Consider the following 17311-nt stretch of genomic DNA (forward strand, 5'->3'; position numbering starts at 1 on the left):
TGTTTCGATCTGTCTCGACGAATCGGTAAAATTACGTTTACTTAATATTTTGCTTAAAAATAAAGAAAAAGACCGAAGCTTTCGAATACCGCGGAGATCTGCTTTGCGATCTATAGACAAGCTGAGTGACAAGCTGGGAACAAGCTATTGCAGAGGCTCGTTCTAAATGAAAGAAATGTTCGAAATTTCTATGATACACGCGTATTACGTGTATGTGTTTCGGCATGGATTAAAATAGGCATTGTAAGATAACTTTAAATCTTAAAAAGGGCTAAGATCTTTTCAAAAGAACTCTTCTTTCAAATCTTTCAAAGAAAATGTGCCTTTCAACAGGTTGTGTAGTGCGATATGCCTTGTTTCAACAGGTATGTGCACGTGTAGTGCGATATGCCTTGTTTCATTTTTGAAATTAGGACAGAAAATTGAAGCAAGCTTTTATTGCCTGTACAGAGCAAAGAATTCTCAAACTGACGTGCTCTCAAAACAACTTTTGAAGGCATGAATTCCTTTGTAAAGTCAGTCCTATTACTGGAGGCCATTGACGGTGTTATTAAATATGCAAATCGTTCAGTGAAGCGGTGTAATCTTCTAATCTCGAGGAACTGTGTACATATACAAAAGATTACGAAAAAATTATTTGATTTCCCCACACGTAAGGATAATTGATATGTTCTTAGAAACATATTGAAATTCTACAAAACTAAAAACCACACATTTTTAGTTGCTACATTTTAGTCGATATCACGAAAAGCTGAAAGACTGGCTAGGAGCGATAATATTTTATTAGCTACGGGAGACGAATAACGGAAAGCAGTTAATATGATATTACGTGCAAACTGAAAATAATAGCACGAGAAAAAACAGTCACTATAGTTTGATCTACTGTTTGATTCAAAAGATGAACAGCACGAGGCTTTCGTAATTTCTGCTTATTTTTAAAACAAAAACAAAAACACATCATGTTAACTTTTTGAATTTTGAAGATGTGTTTAAACATTTTAATCTGTACTTTTCATGAGAACATTCCAGTGTAAATTATTGATGCATGACAATTTCTAATTTTATTTTCAAATTTCATTGAACTTCTACAAAATTATGTTATTTTGTGTTATGTAAAATATTCTAAATGTTTAACATGGTCTAACTATGAAATTACAGATATCAAAATCGTTTTAACTTTTAGTTAAAATAATGAATACTTACACCCTTGCTTTTCTTGTGAGTGACGTAAAATATCAGTGGTATTTTCTAACATTCCAAAAGAAACAAATGAAAACCTTGTTACGACATACTTGAATCAGACAGTAATGTAAGTATTGTGCTGTAGTATAAAAGCTGCTGGACTTGCTGGAAGTGTCTATATTTAAAGGCGGTGGTTATATTCAAAGACACTACTGTTTATAGTGCGCCATATTACAATGTATTTGCATGGAGTTTACGGAACTACGCAATTGTTAATCACCATTCTACTGATAACAGGTAATTGCATTAAAGTAGCAGCTGCTGTTTCGTCACATTAACACGGATCCATTCTTTAAATTTGATTTTTGAAGCTTTGCGAAATACACTGACGATGATTTTATTATGCTTGCAGTTGAAACTCGATTATGAGTAATCCAAATTTCAAATTTCAAATACATAACTTTATTTCTAGGTGAGTTTCAAGCCTATGTTACCATCATGTTTTCAGAAAACAGATGACCGTCTTGTTTTAGGGTAGGGTAACCTACCCTAATCACGTCCTCGTGACAAAGTATACATGAAATGCTATGATTTGAACTGCGTTAAATCACGTGATTCTCCATTTCACTTACAACTTAATGTAATTACATTTTAATGATAAAAGCTTGTGTTTGACGATTTGTAATCTATTTTCACGACTTTCCATTTTGTCAGATAGTGTCTTTTATAGCCAGACTTTTTGCGAATATAACATTTTTAAAGGTACAAAAGCATCTAACAACTGTTACGTTTATATCAATTCTTCAGTCTGATTAATCCATATTCATGTATGTTAGATTTTACAGTATGTGTGGTTAGAAATTTGAAGAGGACTGATAACTTCCGGTTTTCCGAATGTTCATGGGACGGTAACACGTGCGCTGAAATAAAAGACGTCAACTGGGAACCAGGTAAGCTGAAAATTATTTGCAATGTTTCATAGATCAGTCGACTCATTCACTCTAGCTGTTCGTTAAACAACATGAAAGTATTACGAATTAAATTTTGCTTATGAACAATTGGTATAAATACTTCAAAGTGTCATTTGAAAAGGCATGAAAGCTGATTTGTTTTTCGCAAAATATCATACCTTTATATAGATCTGTATATCGGTTCTGTTTTCCTACTTTGACAAAAGGACATCGACAAAAGCACGTATTGTAGTCAAATCATTCAAAAAGGAAATCGGTAGATTAATCAGAGGTCGTGAATTCGAGCCCACTAGAGTCACATCCACGGCTTCTTATATGCCACCAGTTTTTTCCAGGAAGTGGACTTAAAAGTGATTGAAATAAAATTCAAGCTTTTATCACAATGGAGCCAACATAAGTTAATTAAGAAATAATATATCTCATCCAGTGATTTGTCGTTGAATAAATCATTGTTTGGAGTTCAGATGCGAAGGAATTATATCACAAGGGCGTAGCCCGAGTGATATAATAATACGCCTCTGAACGACAAACAATGATTTATTCAAGAGCAAATCACTAAATGAGATATATTATTTCGATTCTAACACGTTACCAAGGACTTTAAAGTACATCCTTGACGGCATTTATTAAATATTTGCCCGTTTTCAATTGGTTTCTTTTCCAGCGCGCCGCTATATGCCGTTTAACGCTATGACGTAATATTGTGACGTCAGAACAGTGAATTGTCGTAAAATAATTCACTGTTCACAGTCTTCTTTGTTTAATAGGAAAATGAATCGGATCGTGTTAGAATATAAACTAAATCTTTGAGATGTCTCGTGTAGCGCTTTGGTATATTTATTTTTGTCTTATGACAATGACTGTGTACCTCAATGTCATTCATTTACGGTTAGGGTATGCAGAGAGTAACTGAATTTACATTTCGTTTGTTTAAAAAAGTCAGATCACTTATCTGAGGGCAAATTATATCTCGAGGATAGAAAAACGACAAACTGTTTGCATGTAAAATATAAAATCATGCACCGCCTAAACTGTATAAGTATCACACTTATAAATTGCGCTATGAATACTATAATTCTGATGTGTTTGTAACAATTTATTTGTAACAAATCATACCGGAATATCCGAAAATATATATTACCGAAGTCTGTTTCTGATATACACATGTACTTTAACCCTTACCCTGCTAAATTTCATTAATCACCTAGTCCATCTTCCAATTCGGACAGTGCCATTAACTGTTAGAAGGACTTACCTAAAGGATACTGGCTGAATAACAGTGCAGATCATGATCAGACTGCACGGATGTGCAGGGTGATCATGATCTACACTGGTCGCAAAGGCAGAATCAATCGTGTCCAGCATGGTAAGGGTTAAATCTATGGTAAAATATGTGCGATCCCGCACGAATCTCATATGGTCAACTGGAATGCAGTGATGTACATAACCTAAAGGAGTTGGGCTAAATTAGACTGCTTTATCATTGATAATTCATACGGGGAGCTCATGAACGGAACTATATTTTGTAGCGCATGTCGGTCTTTTTGATATGATCAGAAATAAAACTCGAATTCTGTGATTCTTTTATGATAGTAAGTATACCTATATATCTGGTACTCAAGAATTGCTATTTGACAATATGCACAGTCGTAAAAATTCGAAACGTCAAAAGTCTGAATAACCGACTTTTAGTTTTGAAGATCTAGTACACTTCAGGTAAGAAAGTGTACATCTTATTTTATAGCATTTTTCAGGTTGCTTTCTTACATGGCACACGTAATCATATTAGGGTCATTTGGACTTCAGTTAAACAAAACTTAAGTGGTAAATGAGTGGGATTTGAAAATTTTGTCCAGAACTGCATATTAATTTACTTTTACTATAGTTCTCAGTTTGAATTTGCTCTGTAAACATTTCTGCGTAATTTTAAACAAACACATTTTACATTGATGTGTCCTGGTATGTACTGTAGTTAGTCCTCGGGTGTTTGTTAATGTTATAAAGAAGGCGTCGGTGCCTCATCCGGACTGAATATATCAGCGTTTGTAAATTGCGAGCAATATCAATTTGCATGCTTATTTATGTTTTACGCATCATGATTTTTTGTTTACCTAGAAATTGTAAATTTTATTACAGATGTTAGGGTATAAGAAGGTATAAAAATACCACATTAAGAAATTTGGTCTATGTGTTATAATAGATGATATCGTCAGTGATTGGCCGCCGGGACCCTATGCCCTACCTATGCCAATTGACGGATGTCCAGAGTCAAAATGGAAGGGTTGGGAGCAAGGTTACATTGACTTTACGTGGAGAAACCCTTATGCTGTTTTAACAAGGAACATATCGATATCAGATGTAGTAAATGATAATGACACAACTGTTGACCTGGAGGATATCACCCTGGTCCAGATTACAGATATACAGAGTTTGATAATGGGACCATACAGCAGATATAGAATAAAGCTGAATTTCTGTTTCAAATTGAGGAATGATTCCATACTAGACATAGGCGAGTGGTCAAATGGTTCTTACGGAATATATGGAGATATCAGCGGATGCCCACAAGGTAATTGATCACTTTAAGATACTGATATTATACCCACTGATGGAAATGTATGCCCTGTTTACATGAACTGTAATTGGCCAATGTTATATTCTGACATCACTAACTGTATATATATATGTCCTGCTTTGATATTTCACGATTTACACGGGTATTTAATGTATTTTTTATATATGTATAAGCCTCTCCACCAGGTGATCAATTAAAATTAGGTGCGATTCTATTATCACTGATTATCAAATGTAAATAGATCAAATCTAGTTGATACTGTGATATCGCTTACTGTAAAACTGGTGATCGATCAAAACTAGACACAGTACTGATATCACTGGGTGTCTAAAAATTGATAGATCAAGGTTAGGTACTGTTCTGATATCACTAACTCTAAATCAAGTGATAGATTTGCTTTGACGTCAGGTGGTCGAAGAGTAAAAAAGTAAAGATTTTGCGCTGTTCTGATACTGCTGGTTGTTACACAGGTTGTAGTTAAAATATCACTTCATACCATCAAGTTATCGATTAGAATTAGATTCTGTTTTTACATCACTTGAACCAAGAAGAGATCGATAATATGTGATTACGGTTTTGATACCAAACTAACCAACTGTTTTATTGCATACATTATGCAACAGTTAATGCGTCATATTAAGTACCTGAAGAATGTTCAAATTGAAATTACACAACTTCAATGTTGAGTAAGATGCCGTATTGTACTTAAACACTTACATATTGCTCCACTTCAGGGTTTGCCGTTGAAGAAAATCTTATAAAGCTACCGAAGACATCTTTCTGGGTTAGCAATGGATAGCTTCCTTACTTCCAACTGAACAAACGACAACAAAATAATGGTATAGACGAAACAAGAGTTTGTTAATTTGTTTTGGTTTAAAGTCGTTTTTCAAGTCGTTTTTCAAATGTATTTCAGGTTTGTAATAGCGACCAGTTAACCTAACCAGTGTTCCTGGATTCTGTAACAGTACAACTTGATCTCCGCAAGTAACTGCCAATTTCCCACATGAGTCAGAGGTGGGAGACGAATTGTTTCATACACAATGTCTTTTATCAAACCGTCCCGGAGAACATACGCCTCGCCCGGGGATCGAACTTACGACCCAATGATCCGTAGATCTTTGCTCTCCTTACTGAGCTAAGCGGGCGGGTTAAAACAAGCGCTTTTGAGATATAGTTTTAATACCTTTTTTATAATTGGAGAAAAAAAGTCTAGGTAAATTTACCGGATTTCAAAAAGACATATCCCATTCCGGTTGTTGTGTTTGAAATTCACGTGTCCCATTCGAAAAACAAATGTAAAACATTCCAGCATTTATACCCTTGTTACTTTTGTAACCTTTTTGGACTGTTAAGTTATCATTACTTTGTGGTTAAACACAATTAAGTATGTTTATACTTAGAAAATATTTCCCAAGTTTCAAACATGATAAAATTATGTTATTTTCTATAATTATACATTGTATTACTAAGTACACTGGATTAGATAAATTGGCTCCTATTTATTTTAAATCTAATGAGTGTTGGTGTAACTGTTTCCGTACATTGATATATGATAACAACAAACTGACCAAATCATTTTTTATATTTTCAGAGCTTCGGATACGTATTTGTACTCGCAGTAAAGAATGGGGTGCATATTCCGAGACTAACACTTTCCCTTCTGATGAGCCATTCGTTTTGCTTTATGGAAAAGTCAGTGATACGTATTTACACTACAAAGAACCTGATAAAATGCTAAACAAGTTTACAGTAAATCGGTATTTTTGTAATATAACTGTTATATTACAAAAATACCGCTTTACTGTTAAGTATGCTATGCTGGCAAATACTGTCTAAACCATCATCAGTTTTGAACAGGGTTTACAGCTACCGGTAAACCCCTGTACACGGTAAACCCCTATACCCGGTAAACCCCTGTACACGGTAAACCCCTATACACGGTAAACCCCTGTACCCGGTAAACCCCTATACCCGGTAAACCCCTGTACCCGGTAAACCCCTATACCCGGTAAACCCCTGTACACGGTAAACCCCTGTACGTTTTACTGTATTTTATTCAGGAAATAGTGTAACTGTTTACGATTTAATTTTATGTCGTTATATGTTAGACATAACTTATATTATCCGTTCTGATGTTTCTGTTTAGAATGTAAGAGACCTTTCGAAATGTACATTTTACAAAAAGACTAAAACTTCTAAAAAGATTTTCTCAAAAAAGAGTTCATACTTGCGTTATACGCTTCCTAATTCAATTCAGCATCTGCATGCTTCACATTTCTATTTCCGTCTTAAATTGCTAATAACTTTACCTTTAACTCAATATTTAAGCTTTTATTTGCGATACACTTCAAATCAATATTTATATTACAATTCTATTTCAATTAGTTATATAAAGTTTATTTATATCCGCTGTTTCATTTCTGCATATGTTTAGCCAAAGTAGCACATTATGACCGCGGTTCCCAAAGTATCTTACCACGTGGTGAGGACTCGTCAGAAATGCAGGAACCAGTAATAGAAAGTAGTTTACTAAATTTATGAGAACTTTTTCGACTCTCGATTAAAATAAATAAGTTTAAACGTTAGAATGACTTATAGAAAATGTGTATGCAATTCATTTAGGAGGAGAACCCCATCCAATGTTTTGCTGCTGATGAAATGACCGTTACTGCTGTACTATTATACATACAGCCGATATTGTCAGATCCCAATAATGACACAACAATGACGTCACTCATGACAGTTTGCTATTACTGGCCAATCAAATGGTATAACGGTAAGAACAATTGGTTTCATCGGTAAAATGCATTTTACTCAGAATTACCTTTTTCTGTAGGTCACATACGACAACGTTGCCATTCGCCTTATTCCAGTTACCCATAATCCTTTGCGGCATGATGACTTCCGGTTTAGATTTGACAGCTGATCAGCTGATTATAAAATATTACGGGAAACTACTTATAATATGACCTAGTATATCGCCAGGTAGGTTAAATTGCTATAGTTCATTAATATATGTCGTTGTCATTTATCTGATATAAAATCTCTGTTGTTTAACATGTTTAAATGTGAAAATCTTCCTCTTGCAAAATTACGACGACTGGCTGGAAGGTGGGTGGGGTAAATTAGGATGGTGGTGGTAAATGTCATTTTATGCGTTAGTGGTGTTAAAGCAAACACTCATTGTAAATAAATGTATATGCTGTACAGGACCATTTTCTTTTGTTTATTAGCCTTTTCTTTAGATATGTCACTTATTTACAAGTTACACAATATATGATATAGTTATACAATTATGTACTTGTTGTTTATTCTTTATTTGAACAAGTTGTGACCGCTTTTTTTTTTCAGACATACTGTACTTTGAATGGTTTAAATATTAGAAAATTTGATCCTCCTATGAGAAGAACAGTTGATGACTATGGTCAAAAAGTGATAAATACAGCTCCTCCCTCGTATGATGATGTCGTTGAATTAAGAGCTAATCTAATTGCAGCAACACACCATATTGGTCAGTACTGTCCTGCTATCCACATTCTTAATTGTGATAGATTTAAACCTGAAAATACTGTGATACCGCCTCCAAATATTACAGAACAATTGCCGAATACACTAAGATATGACAGTGCAGCTATCGCTCCAGCAAAAGAAGTGGAAATAAAAACTACCCCTGTAGTAATGACACAACTAGTGCCAAAAAAGTTTGATAGTATAACAGATGAGGGCTACAGCAAAGCCAGCGAAGAGGTATATTCAAAGGCAACCAATATGGGTATTGACATCGATCAAGTCAATAACCTAAAGAAGGGTCAGGCAGAAAACCAAGAGTGGCATGAACAAAGGTTAGGGACAATTACAGGGACAAAATTTTCAAGTGTAATAAAAGTGACTGAAAAGAAAAGAAACTGTGACTCTATGGTGAAAGACATGTGTGGAAAAAGCTCTGATAAACTTAAGAATGTACCAGCAGTCAAATGGGGCAGAAAACATGAAAACAAAGCAAGGCAGGCATACATAAACAAGGTTGCTCAGTCTCACAAAGACTTTAAGTTACAGGAACAGGGATTAATGGTGTATAAGGACTGCCATTTTATAAGAGGAAGTCCTGATGGAATTGTTACTTGCAGTTGTCATGGAAGCATTCTTGTTGAAATTAAGTGCCCTTTTGGTGCAAGAATGATGACTGTTACAGAAGGTGTTGCACAAGGAAAAATCAAGTTCCTTGAGAAAGTGAACGGTCGATTTCAGTTGAAAGAAAATTCTTCGGATGGCTACTTTGCGCAAGTCCAAGGATTGATGGGGATTGGTAACATCAAACGTTGCAATTTTGTTGTTTGGACAACACGTGACATGATGGTTCTAAATGTTAATTACAATGAACAATTTTTTACAGACAGACTGGTACCGTCCTGTAAGGAATTCTTTAAAGTGCACATAATACCAAAACTTCTTCTGAAAGAAACAGAATTACCCACCCCATCCCCTGCCGTCCATTTAACCTCTAACACAAACACTAATGTCTCAGATATATATATCGCTTCACCCCCAGCTACTGAACATGTATCCACAGATGAATACCAGGCGTCAAAAAGGACTCGTGTGAAATCACCAAGAAAAACTGCCAAGAAGGCGGTTTCAAAATCAAATCCATCATCTCAGCTGGTAATACCGTCTTCCACAATTACCCTCAAGCAAACAACATCTGCTCAGTTAATATTGGCAGAATCATCTGTTTACAAATGTGCTACTTGTAAGAAACTTCTGCCCGATGACAATGTTGCCCCTGATAATTCAGATGCCAGTGTTGGCTGTGACTGTCCGAACTGTGGTGGGTGTGATATTTGGATGTGTTGGCCTTGCGCAAAGTATGACCAAGATTGGGCTGATTCAGGCGATAACTGGTATTGTCCTGAATGTTCGCGAGAATGTGATCTAGTGTATTGACGGCTATGATTTTTTAGTGAATGTCAGTATTACTCTAAAAAAGCAGTGACACAAACAAAAACAGTGTTTACTCATTTATTCAATGAATACCTGTCAGTGTAATAACAATGATATACATATATGATAATTACAAACAAAACAGATCATAATGCTAATATAAATACACATATGTAGTTTCAGATACAAAAAGTCTGAACATTCATTTCTGATACATTGTTGAGACATAATGATTTCATGTACATTGTTGTTCCTTTTGTCTAATTAAGCAGAAGTTTCAGCAGCATTTATGCTCAGTAGTCATTTCTAAATAAAGTAGCATTAAAAATGTTCCTGGTAAAAAAAAACCCCAATGTATCAAGGATAAAACAGATTAATGTTATATAAAAATGAAATAATCAGGAACACTATCATGTTCTTTATATCAAGATAAACAGTTTCATTTCAGCACTGAGCATCATAAGAAAGTGGTGTTTTTTCCATTTCAATGTAATTCCATAGCATCAACCTTATTTTTACTAGTATTCAATATAGAAATTGTAAAGACATTTTTAACAAACTACAGCCATTTCCTTTCCTAAAATAGTTTAGTTTAATGCAGTGCTATGATATTATTTGCAAGTAACCACATACATACATCCTGTTGTGTCCAAACTTTAATCTGGAGTTGTCAGTTTAGTAAATTCATGAATGTTGAAAGTGTTATTTACTCAAGTTACAGGTTCTTGTCATTTTCAGTGCATGAAAGTTCTGATACCTTGTAAAATATCTCGGATACATTATGTACATACACCTACAGCATGTTGTATCATTTACAATCTTTTGTCTTAATCCTATTTTATTGGAAGTAATCTGTAATTGGTAATTGTCTTGCAACTTCAAAGTTACCATTACAATTCAGAAAAAATAGATACATGATTTTTTATATGTACATAATTGACTATGTTTAAAGATAATTTCCACATACTTAAAAGTTGTCTTTCAGATGTTTATATTTGACTATTTGTATTTAAAGGTTTCTTATGCATACCCAGCATTGGATGTTAATGATATGCAACTATGCAACTGTGACTATTTTCACACTAGTCACTTCTTTATTTATTAATAGCATTAATGCATGTTTAAAGATAATTTCCGCATACCTTTTTCTTTCAGATGTTTAGCTTGGACTATGTGTAATTAAAGATAACTTATGTATAACCAGCATGTTTATGATATGCAACTACTACTATTGTCACAATAGTCACTTCTTTAGTATTAATGCATGTCAATTCCATATTTATTTTAATAAAGGAAATATGATTCTAAACAGAGTTTTTCTTCACTTGTTTCAATCAATTTACTTACGAAAGAGGAAAAGTAGTATGATAAATTCAGTGTATTTTCAACTGGTTTTGGAATGGGGTCTAATAATTAGAAGTCGTGGTAGAATTTCTACTCTGGGAAAAGCACATTAATCTATATATTTTATTCCACACAGTTATAGACCATATTATTTATTCATGAATGTGCAGTTTCATTAAAATCTACATGGTGGTAAAAATTTTATTCAGGTACATGTTATGAAAGCTGTCAATTTTACCATAGACTCCACTTCATGAAAAATTGCGTAGGTCAATTGTTTTCATATTATATAAAAATTGGATTAAATCAAACTCTACATTGTAGAAAAAAATCCTGATTGGAACATGCGCAACAAGCAAAACACTTATGCTGAACATGGTTGATTCTACATTTGCAACCGGTGTAGACCATGATAAGCCTGCACATCTGTGCAGTCTGATCATGATCTGCACTGGTTGACAGTCACTGCGAAAAGTGGAGCTAAAAAATGTTTAAATCATTACACTTCTGGAATTTTCAGTATACAATACTGCAAATGAAATGAAACAATGTAATCAGTAGTAAATGTGATTTAATTTCATATGTTCTGTCTGAAATATGCAAAGTTGTAAATAACTATCCAAAATTGTGATAAACTACACAAATACTGAAATAACAGGAGACAGTAAAGTTTTGTGTTCCATGCATGTTTTCTAATGGTAAATTACTAACATGGTATCAATTTCCAAGAAATCAGCATTTATACAAGTCAACGACGAATTATTGGCAGCTGGAAGTTGGTGAGGTATGCACATACAGTAAAGATCTGCTCAACCAAATCCTGCATATTTAATCGAATTATTCTCTCCAAATGATAGAACGTTTTCATTCGTTGAATAATGCGTTCAACATGAATTCTCGCCTTGGATATGAATTCCGATCTATTTGCTTCCTTCTTGCTGATCTGTGGTCGATCGCGTCCTTTGAACTCGGGAATCAACAATTTCACCCCTTTTTTCTTCAAATCATTATTGATTGTGAATCCACGATCAGCCATAACTGTCTCACCTGCTGACAGTCCATTCATAAGTGCTTCACTATTAAGGGTAATATGTTTGTCTGATGACCTGCCACCCCATGCTTTAGAAACATAATTAACTGCTAAATTTGGTGACAGACCCACTAAGAATTTCACCGTGTCGTGGTGCTTGTAATTAGAGAATGTTTTCTTTCTTGAGTCCAGGTTTGATGCTCGTTGCACCATTAGTTCCGTACAGTCTATTACAATTTTCAAGTCATTGAAACTACTGTAACACTCAGCTTTTTCCGCCTCGTTACTCTGCATTTCAAACAATAACTTTAACTCTGTACAGAGTACATTTATCCATGTGGTGAATAATCTTGAAATGTGAGCTTGACTTGTATCAAAAGTCTGAGCTAAGTCTTCATTAAAGTTTCCGGTCTTCAACTTAACAAGCACAATGAAGATTTCTTCTTCTACGGTAAATTTCCTTTCCGGACCTTTACTGGTGACTGGAGATTCTGTAGAAGTGCCGGTTGACTTCCCTCTCCAGTAATTGACACCTGATTTAGTTCTTGATTTCAGATAGTTACATAGAGCTGCGAAAACCGCATAATTTGGGAGATTTGTATAAAACTGAAACTTCTCGTCATTATCCTTAATATTTTCCAAACGTAATTGTTTAGCCTTGAGTTCCTCATTTTCCTTTTCTAAGTCATACAATTTTGACTCACTCTGCACATTTTCAACACAGACATTACTATACTTAACATAATCGTGGTCTGTTGTTTCCCAAACTGATTCCGGAAAATTCAGATGGCGTTTCACTTTTGGCCGACCAGCCATATCAGACGTCTCCGTCTCTGGACCCTTTTTCCTTTTGTTCGATTTCGGTGTTTTTGGAGTATCCTCGCCTGAAAATAAAAGCAACATTTTATTACAATCAGTTTAACAAGCAGAAAATTAATGGTAATATTTCTTATTTTTTCAAATTTTTGAAGACACAGGACTTATGAATTATGACTTCAAAACATAAATATTTATAATCAAGACAGTTTACCTGGAGTAAAAGCATGACAAACGTTTTTTGATTGTAATCGTATAAATAGGACTGGGACGAATATTCGGTTAATCGGATCCGATTTGATTACTGTGTGAAACCGGTTTAAAATTTGCAAAACCGGTAATCGCTCTCAAACAATAAACATCACGAGTCATACTTTACCGTCATATGGTTCTTCAAGCAGCACATAGACCCTAGGTTCTATGGCCAAACAATTCAGATGTACACACATACACTTAACAGCCATTAGGATGACAATGTTTTCATTTCCGCAAGAGGGCTCCAAGTCTGTTATATGATTTGTATGATACAAGTGTTGTGTTTGTAACACTATAAATTAGAAAGCAATACAAAAAGATATTTATATACCTGCTGCCTGTGCTCTTTTAGTTTGACGCTTCAATGTGCTGTTTCTGGGGAAGATACTTGGAACATATGCTGCACTAACAGGACTGCTAGATCTAGAACCTGAAGTAAAAATGCATAAAAAATAACAAAAGTAATATAAATGCATAGAAAAGTTACCACTTGTCTTGAAAAGAGTGAATAACATAGAAATGACAAAAGTCAAGTGAGTAACTGAGAACTGCTTAATATCAAGTATGACATTAAACTAGATACTTGGTTCATTCTGTCATGTCCTAAACATTGCTGTTCAGACAAATGTTTAACAATAACCATAACTGATATTTTAGGGCTAATTCTGAATGAGGGACCAGATTAAAGCTCTTTCGATACTTTGTGTGGTGGTGGTGGGTGTATGTCATGTTTTTACTTAAACTGTATTGTCGGTCAATAATACATTTTTCAACACATTTACTTTATTAAGTTATTATACACTGAACAATTACTTTGGGAGTAATGAAAAATCAATATTATTCTTTGTATCACAATACATTAGTCTGTCAGTACATGTATTGTATCACAGGCCAGTTTGATGATACAGTGAAAGTTATTACATTGACATAAATGACTGAGTCTCGCTTTTACCAAATTTACTTAAATTATGGTCCAAACCATACTAATTAATGACAGCCCATAATTATGCTTAATTTCTGATGTATAATATATGACTTAGAAAAAGTTAAATGTACCTCCAACAAAATGGGCTGAGCACACTCTGGAATGAGACTTTGGTTCAAAGGGTACCGTCTTGCCGTTGTCATCAATTACATCACGTCTTATCATACTGAGCCATAATTTTCTCTGCTTGACGTCTTTTGGGAAGCTGTAGAATGACAATTTCATCCCCATTCTGTTACAACGACCTTGAGCATTTGTACAGCCAGGCACACAACAGTAGGCTCCTACAGATCCTTTGTATCCACCGGCTATTCGGGGCGAGCGTGGCTTAGTAGGACAGTCCATCTATCTGAAATTTAATTCGAACAATTGTATAATCAAATATAAGTTATGCTACAACATCTAGTAATTGTATAAAAGTAGCCGGACAGCTGTCAAATACATGTTTAACTTACCACAAACTCTTTTTTATATGCCACGGTATAGGACTTATATATCGAAACTGAAAGGATTGTGTACATCAAAGGGAGTTTTAGGCCCCGTGTCCAAAATCTTGTCTGGCTGCACATTTTCTCACTTGGCCCTTGACAATGTTTTAGCCATTTTTTAAAATCTAAATCAAGCTCATTCCAAAAGATATTCCTACCAAAACAATACATCAGTGGCTAGGGCCTATAACCACACCTTGGCAACAGGATTACAGTACAAATATACTAAACTGCAGCCAGTGCAGGCCCACTATCGTACACTAGGCCCTTAGCTTAGTAGACCCTAAATCTGCCAAACAATACTTTTTAATACTGAGAATGTACTGTATGAGAAGTAAAAAATAATTTCAAAGTCAAAATGACTGATGTCGACAATAATCCTATGTATGGGCAAGCTATAAATATTTTATTAAATAAATACCCCACCCGCAGGTACCTCTTCGGGTGACGACGCTCAAAGTCAGTTTTGCAGTTCCGATACATCTATCAACAATAAGTTATGAACTCAATTATTCAGTTTTAATGTGTTCTTTTGTAAAAAAGCGTTAAACACTTACCTAATCAATGCGTATGGCCTTGTTTAGCTATTTTATTGTGGTATAATTTGTACGATCAATTGTCGATTGTAAATGGCGGAAGTAAACCGGAAGTCACTAATGCCGCAAAGGATTATGGTCTACTGGAAAGTCGAGAATGCAACACACTTATTTTCAGTTTTGAAATGTTTTAAGGATTTCCATCTGAAGATATTAATGTTCATAAAAATGTCTCTCTAAGTTTTGATTTTCCCATAGGTTCTCATTTCTAAAAGCGACAAAATGTCTCGTAAAACACATATACTACCTTTTGTTTTAATAAGCCGAGTAGTCTCAATATAGAATTAATGTAGCAGTTCTTGATAAGCCGAGTAGACTCAATATAGAATTAATGTAGCAGTACTTGATAAGCCGAGTAGTCTCAATATAGAATTAATGTAGCAGTACTTGATAAGCCGAGTAGTCTCAATATAGAATTAATGTAGCAGTTCTTGATAAGCCGAGTAGACTCAATATAGAATTAATGTAGCAGTTCTTGATAAGCCGAGTAGACTCAATATAGAATTAATGTAGCAGTTCTTGATAAGCCGAGTAGTCTCAATATAGAATTAAAGTAGCAGTACTTGATAAGCCGAGTAGTCTCAATATAGAATTAATGTAGCAGTTCTTGATAAGCCGAGTAGTCTCAATATAGAATTAACGTAGCAGTTCTTGATAAGCCGAGTAGTCTCAATATAGAATTAACGTAGCAGTTCTTGATAAGCCGAGTAGTCTCAATATAGAATTAACGTAGCAGTTCTTGATAAGCCGAGTAGTCTCAATATAGAATTAGCGTAGCAGTTCTTGATAAGCCGAGTAGTCTCAATATAGAATTAGCGTAGCAGTACTTGATAAGCCGAGTAGTCTCAATATAGAATTAGCGTAGCAGTACTTGATAAGCCGAGTAGACTCAATATAGAATTAACTTAGCAGTACTTGATAAGCCGAGTAGATAAGCCGAGTAGTCTCAATATAGAATTAACGTAGCAGTTCTTGATAAGCCGAGTAGACTCAATATAGAATTAATGTAGCAGTACTTGATAAGCCGAGTAGTCTCAATATAGAATTAACATAGCAGTACTTGATAAGCCGAGTAGTCTCAATATAGAATAAACGTAGCAGTTCTTGATAAGCCGAGTAGTCTCAATATAGAATTCAATATAGAATTAACGTAGCAGTTCTTGATAAGCCGAGTAGACTCAATATAGAATTAACGTAGCAGTTCTTGATAAGCCGAGTAGACTCAATATAGAATTAACGTAGCAGTTCTTGATAAGCCGAGTAGTCTCAATATAGAATTAACGTAGCAGTTCTTGATAAGCCGAGTAGTCTCAATATAGAATTAATGTAGCAGTTCTTGATAAGCTGAGTAGTCTCAATATAGAATTAATGTAGCAGTTCTTGATTGGAACAAAATAGCTAAATCTTATGCAATTACGGCGAGAATGGCACTGACAACATTCTTGTAGCAGACAGTTATTTTATATATCATACATTTTTATACATTTCTCGCGAAGGTCTCAAGAACAGAATACAACGACTATGCTGTATTCCTTCCAACATACCCTTGATAACGATACTCAATATAATGTAGCATCTTGTGACATAATCTAATGTCTATTGCAGATTAACGAGACGAAGAATGAACTACAAACTGATTCTTGCAAGGAAAAGTTAGTATTATTTCATTTACATACATTTTATGAGTAGACATTTCTGCGGAAGGATGTACTTCAATAGATAATAAAATGAACATACATACTTTTGGTTTCCTACAATACATTCCTCTTTTCACAGGAAGCAAGAAAAAAAGTGTTTAAAATAAATAAACTTTAAATATTTCAATTTTCGAACCCCGATTTTTTACATATGCAACGACAGCAGTTCTTGTAAGCCGATAGCTTAATTTATTAGATTACAGTTCTGATAAGCCGAGTAGTCTCAAATAGATTAATGAGCAGTTTGATTGCGTATTCTCATAAATAATTATGTAGCATTCTCAGCGAGTGTCTCAAATAGAATAGCAGCTGATAACAGTGAATAAATGAATTAATGTACATTCTGATAAGCCGAGTAACTCAATATAGAATAATGTAGCAGTTTTAATAAGCCGAGTAGTCTCAATATAGAATTAATGTCGATTCTT

General features: G+C 34.6%; 1 protein-coding gene across 1 annotated transcript; it reads right to left on the reverse strand.

The window, feature by feature from the left end:
• Positions 1-10165: 10165 nt before the first annotated feature.
• Positions 10166-15224, reverse strand: LOC128546976 (uncharacterized). The gene is made up of 4 exons (XM_053518403.1): positions 15148-15224; positions 14174-14451; positions 13449-13547; positions 10166-12930 (listed from the first exon to the last, which is right to left on the reverse strand). Exons 2-4 carry the CDS (start codon positions 14445-14447, stop codon positions 11765-11767), a joined length of 1539 nt encoding a protein of 512 aa, XP_053374378.1. The 5' UTR covers positions 14448-14451; positions 15148-15224; the 3' UTR covers positions 10166-11764.
• Positions 15225-17311: the final 2087 nt, after the last annotated feature.

The sequence above is a fragment of the Mercenaria mercenaria genome, chromosome 11, assembly GCF_021730395.1.
Source record: "Mercenaria mercenaria strain notata chromosome 11, MADL_Memer_1, whole genome shotgun sequence".
Lineage (NCBI taxonomy): Eukaryota > Metazoa > Mollusca > Bivalvia > Venerida > Veneridae > Mercenaria > Mercenaria mercenaria.

What these genes read in the sequence shown, in the direction of transcription:
- LOC128546976 (XM_053518403.1), bottom strand. Translation starts at nt 14,447, where the DNA reads ATGGACTGTCCTACTAAGCCACGCTCGCCCCGAATAGCCGGTGGATAC. An exon ending in CTCAGCCCATTTTGTTGGAG is followed by an intron (nt 13,548 to 14,173) that starts GTACATTTAACT and finishes TTTTTACTTCAG; the next exon opens with GTTCTAGATCTAGCAGTCCT. An exon ending in TAAAAGAGCACAGGCAGCAG is followed by an intron (nt 12,931 to 13,448) that starts GTATATAAATAT and finishes TTTTATTTTCAG; the next exon opens with GCGAGGATACTCCAAAAACA.